Raw genomic sequence first — 5253 nt, 5'->3', positions numbered from 1 at the left:
TAACTTGTCCTGTGTTTTTACTACCAACATAAACATTGTCTGAAATTGTGCAACTTATTGAGGAGAGGTGTGATATTGCTGATGGGACAGGATTTTCACCTGATGATAAAATAGAAGAAAAAATATTTAGGGTCAGAGACCAAAAGACAGTCTAAAATGTCAGAGACTTAAGACAGTCAGCAACCACCCAGAAAACTCATGCAACCGTCAAACAATGTCTTAGCAACCATACAGAACACCTAGCAGTCTAGTGTGTCTATGTTAACCCCTTTAACCCGAATGTAGAATATGATTTTTTTCTAAACTATAGTTTTTAGTACACAAATTATTCTTTGGATATGTGTTAAGACTGTGAAAACACAGATTTATCTTTTTTTTTCTTCTTTTTTTTCTTCTTTTTTTTTTTTATGTAATCTAACCATTTCAGCTAAATTGTTACACCTTTTGCGTCCGGGTCAGTTTTGACCCAGAAGTAAACTGGGGCTTTACACATGAAATTATGCTGTTTTTTTACATCTATTAGTTAGATTAGACTACACACACACACACAACACACACACACACACACACACACACACACACACACACACACACACACACACACACACACACACACACACACACACACACACACACACACACACACACAATTCCGGAATTAAAATAAAATGACAACTTAAATTAATGTCTGTAGATAAAAATTTCATGGATCAAATAAGCTCAATTTGAAAAAGCTCTGCTGCCACCTATTGATGAAAATGTATTTTTCATCTTAAAGTTTATGCAAGTAAAATTAATGGATTTTGCTTGAAAACATTTCAGAGTAATATTGATGCTGTTTTGTTTTAAAATTTTACTTTTCAAAGATTTTTTAAAATTTTTTAATCAATAATGAGAGTGTAAATGTAGTAATAGCATGGTAAAAACATGGCAACATTCAAAACTTAAAACATTGGTTTTAGTTGAAAAATATCCGACCAACTGAAGCTTTGCCTTTCTTTAATGTAATAATGCCCCCAAGTGTGCAACAAGAGTGTTTTTTCGGTGTCAGTCAAAACTGAAGCTCCCAATGGTAACCACCTGCTGAGGTTCATGACTCATTAAAATTTTAGTGAACTCATTAAAACCAAAGATTAATTCAATATCAAGACCATTTTCAAGCAACACAGAACACCTAATATCCCTCTAAGGGACAACAGTGTCACGATTATGATAGAAACCTCACTGTGATTTCTCACTTTTCTTTCCATGTTGCTCAAGAATATCATAACATTTCCACAGCATGATATTATACAACCATGTTTGGGAGGAAATTGATTTCATAAACTTGAAACATCCCACCTTGATTCCAAATACAAACACACTTTTACACAAATAACCTGAAGTAGCCTTAACAGGCTGACGTGTCTATGGTGAAACAGACTTAGGACTTTATTTGGAAACGTGTTGAAGTTCAATTACGCAAGACAAGAGCCTGTGAGCATTTATCTGTCTGCTGGTGGATGGGACACAGAATATAAAAGACGCTATCGTAGCGTATTATCATAATAAAAGAGCTCAGGTATGAGCTTTCCTTATTCTTAAATGTCAGACTGTTGATCAAAGCCAGCACGATTGTATAATGTGATCAGTCAGTTTGTCTTTTTATGTGAAGAGCCATATCTTTTTAACAAGTAATCTCATTTTAGTCTATCTTATCTTGCAACAAACCCCAGCAAAAAGCACAGCTCTACATAAACACACATACACACTCACTTAGCATTTATCTGAGACGGTTGCACTTTGGCACCTGGGTTATCAGGTCAATAAATCTGCAACCACATATATAAGACAGGCCAAAGAGTGTTTGCCTCTAATCCATCTGACACACTTTCCGCAGAAGAGAAACTGTGAGTACAGCCATATTTTCCATCTTGTATTAATTAAGGGGCATTATAAAAATGTTCAGATAATAGGACAGATTTTATGATGCTTGACTGTTTAGCACCTATGAATAGCACCTATAGCACCTTACAAAAAAATACAAACTTGAAGTAAGAGTAAAGTAAAATAAATGAAAATTAATTGTTTATATCCTACTAAAACTGCCTTGCAATGTTCAGCAACACAAGACACAATCTAGTGTAACAGAATATATATGCTTTTTTATAGCTTATTGATGACTTAATTGAGTTTGTCACAAGGGATAAAGCACTGCCCTCTTGTGGTCATATTTATATTTTCATTCTTGTGCTGTCATTATCTGACCAGTGCTTTACTGAATCCCTCAGACCTACCTGGCATTATGAACAAGCTTCTGGCGATCACAGTGCTCATTGCTTTCCTTGCTCTGGGTACGTACACACAGTTAGATTATTATTATGTCCCCATTGCTGATAATAGTGTAAAATGACAGTGAAACACTGGGCAAACTTTCCCTCCCCCTGCAGGAGCGGAGAGCTTCCGTGTGCCCAGGCAAGCAGAGGAGGAGGAGAAGGGAACCATTGCCACTGTGGTGGACAGCCTGAAGTCATACTACGACCAGAGCGTTGGCACTGCCAGCAGCTATTTAGAGAGCATCAAGGGCTACAAGCTGGAAGAGAAAGCCAAGTAAGTCCAGTTTTATGTTACCCTAGTCCGTACTCACAAACGTTCCCTTTATCAACTCCTCTGGGCTTTTAGACAGAAACATGGTCAATAAAGAGCTTTTAATGTTCACAACACCCTGATCATGATGACTCATTATCCATTTTGTTCTGACGTTTTCTTTCCTCCCTCATCAAGAAACCTGTATGACGAGACAGTTCGTGCCGTCAGCACCTATGCCGGCATCTTCAACGACCAGGTGTACCACATTTTGTACCCTCAAGACAGCGCTTAAGTTACATAGTATCAGACCTCAACACCGCTCCATCTGTTTCTGGTCCTGAGTCTGTCACTACGCTGGAATCACAATTACATGCATCCCTCAAGAAGACGGCACAGTCTGGGGTGAAAACATGACTTTTGAACTCTTATCTCCCAATGGCCAGTTACCTCTGTCCTGTCAATATACTGCAAAAGCACCCTGACACACATCAGTGGAAAAGTACGATGTGAAGTAAAATCAGGTATAATGCTCAACCACATGCTGTTTTTGGATGAAGATCAGAGATTCTACGCCACTGACTGTTACCTGGTCACCTCTAACATGCTTCTAGGTTAAAACAATCATCGACTGTTTCATTGTACTCTTTATAGATTAAATAAATCCTTGTATGATATCAACTTTTAGTGGTTCTGTGTCCATGAGCATTAACACATTGCAATAAAACTCCACAATTGTAGAAAAACAAGCCATTTTCTTTGCTTGAGGGCCTTTGCGTAAGTAATACCAAACAGATCGAAAATATGAACACTCTAATTACCAATCATTTAGAAGCGTAAGTGCTACAAAATTAGCAAGTTTACACACTGCAATGAAGAATTACTTGTAATTGGATTAGTTTCCATGGCATCTGCAAAATCTTTTTAGAGGGATCAAAGGATGCAACTGTTTACATTAGGCCTTATGACGGAATGCAAACTCTCTCACTGGAGACTGGTTATCAGTTAAGTACAATTGGTCATGACTGACTGGAATCAAGGAATTTCAATATAATGAGCTTTATAAATTAAATAATCTTTTAGCAGCATAAGATGATCCTCTTTGTTTAATAATTCAAAAATGTAAATATATTACACAAAATAAGTCTATCCATCAGACATTGCTGAAACTGATACGCTATAACATATAATTATCATGCAACATTAGATTAACTTTTACAACCATTAAGTATATTGGCAATGAAACAACAAAACCTTCCTCAAGTAACCATATCTGTGAAAAAAAGGTTCCAAGAGAATTATTTTTATTTATTTACTGGTTACTTTACAAACTGTTTTATCACATTTAACAAGATATTCAGTTTATTAAATGATACTATAAAGCACGTCTATATGCAATACCGTTCAAAAGTTTGGGGCTAGATTTTTTTAATATATGTTTTTGAGACTTTTGAAACGTATTTTATCCACATCAAGGCTGCATTTGTTTGATCAACAGTACTGTAAACCAGTAATAATGTGAAATATTATCACTTGTTTTCTATTTTATTTTTATGATGATAAAGCTGAATTTTAGCATCGTTACTCCAGTCTTCAGTGTCACATGATCCTTCAGAAACCATTCTAATATGCTGATTGTTGAATACAATTGTGCTACTTTAATATTTTTGTCGATAATCATTTCTACTTATCAGCATCATTACAATCGTTTGGACTGATTGAAAGATATAATACCTGCATAACACTACAGTTACATATCTGACCATACACCGGTTGTGGTTTCAGGCAGAAGATTATAAGGGAATACAACAACTTAAATTTCAGTCTGTTCTTAGAAGAGTTGGAATGTAGTGATTGAGTTCAATGATTTAGTCCTTTTTGGAGATTGACAGATCATTACACAGGTCATTATGATCACTATATGGTTCAACAGCTGTTTGGAAAAAGAAAAAAGTGGCACAACATGAGGAAGAGCAAGTAATGACAGTAATATTTCTTTATGTTTCACCCCAAATGAACACTATAACCCTAGTCATGCTCAGACAGATTTTAGGTTTAAATATTTATAAATCAGCAGGTTTGCACAAACAGAGCTAGTGGCAGAGAGAAAAGGGTCGGCCGTGGCACACAGCAGGCTGTACTTTGCTCCAGGGCAACAGCTGAATTCAGACGAAAAGCTTTCTGAAAAGAATTCAAAACAACAACCTTGTTTAACCACCTGCCACATCGAAAATACAATAAACTGTCATCTATACTTTCTACTGAGAATTGATTGATTTCAGATCTCCATTCACAATTATAATGTCAAAATACAAGCATGTTATTGATGTAATTCTGTTGATAATATTACTAAATGTGTTTAAATAATATTGTAAACTGTAGACACACGTGAGTTTTACATGTAATGTGAAATTCATTGACTAAGCCTGATAAGAAAAACAAATGTGAATGTACTCTGATAATATTGTGCAACAGTGACAATCAATTATTAACTGATGTTACTTACCATCTTGTTGGCAAAACTATCGCCTGGCCTTCACATAGCCTAAAAAAGGGTGAAAAAGCTAAAAAGTTAACGATCATGTCGATTTGCATTATTTAATCATCTCTTTTGACATGTTATTTATTTATTCATTCATTATTTATATTGATATATATATATATATATATATATATATATATATATAT

The 5253-nt window shown here is 35.4% G+C and overlaps 1 protein-coding gene across 2 annotated transcripts; it reads left to right on the top strand.

Annotated features, from left to right (window-relative positions):
* The first annotated feature begins 1544 nt into the window (after positions 1-1544).
* Positions 1545-3306, top strand: apoc2 (apolipoprotein C-II). Of its 2 annotated transcripts, none has more exons than XM_081388369.1 (4): positions 1545-1889; positions 2271-2333; positions 2430-2589; positions 2764-3306. In XM_081388369.1, the coding sequence occupies exons 2-4, from the start codon at positions 2285-2287 to the stop codon at positions 2858-2860; spliced, it is 306 nt and encodes a 101-aa protein (XP_081244495.1). In that variant the 5' UTR covers positions 1545-1889; positions 2271-2284; the 3' UTR covers positions 2861-3306. The 2 variants fall into 2 exon arrangements, with proteins under 2 accessions (XP_081244495.1, XP_081244496.1); XM_081388370.1 differs by having other exon boundaries at positions 1859-1889; positions 2251-2333.
* The last annotated feature ends 1947 nt before the right edge of the window (positions 3307-5253 follow it).

This window comes from Scardinius erythrophthalmus (assembly GCF_964197995.2).
Source record: "Scardinius erythrophthalmus genome assembly, chromosome: 16".
Lineage (NCBI taxonomy): Eukaryota > Metazoa > Chordata > Actinopteri > Cypriniformes > Leuciscidae > Scardinius > Scardinius erythrophthalmus.
This window is presented reverse-complemented; position numbering and strand designations above follow the sequence as displayed.

Coding starts and splice junctions, on each gene's coding strand:
- apoc2 (XM_081388369.1), top strand. CDS start 2,285: ATGAACAAGCTTCTGGCGATCACAGTGCTCATTGCTTTCCTTGCTCTG. Junction 2,334..2,429: donor CATTGCTTTCCTTGCTCTGG/GTACGTACACAC, acceptor CTCCCCCTGCAG/GAGCGGAGAGCTTCCGTGTG. Junction 2,590..2,763: donor AAGCTGGAAGAGAAAGCCAA/GTAAGTCCAGTT, acceptor TCCCTCATCAAG/AAACCTGTATGACGAGACAG.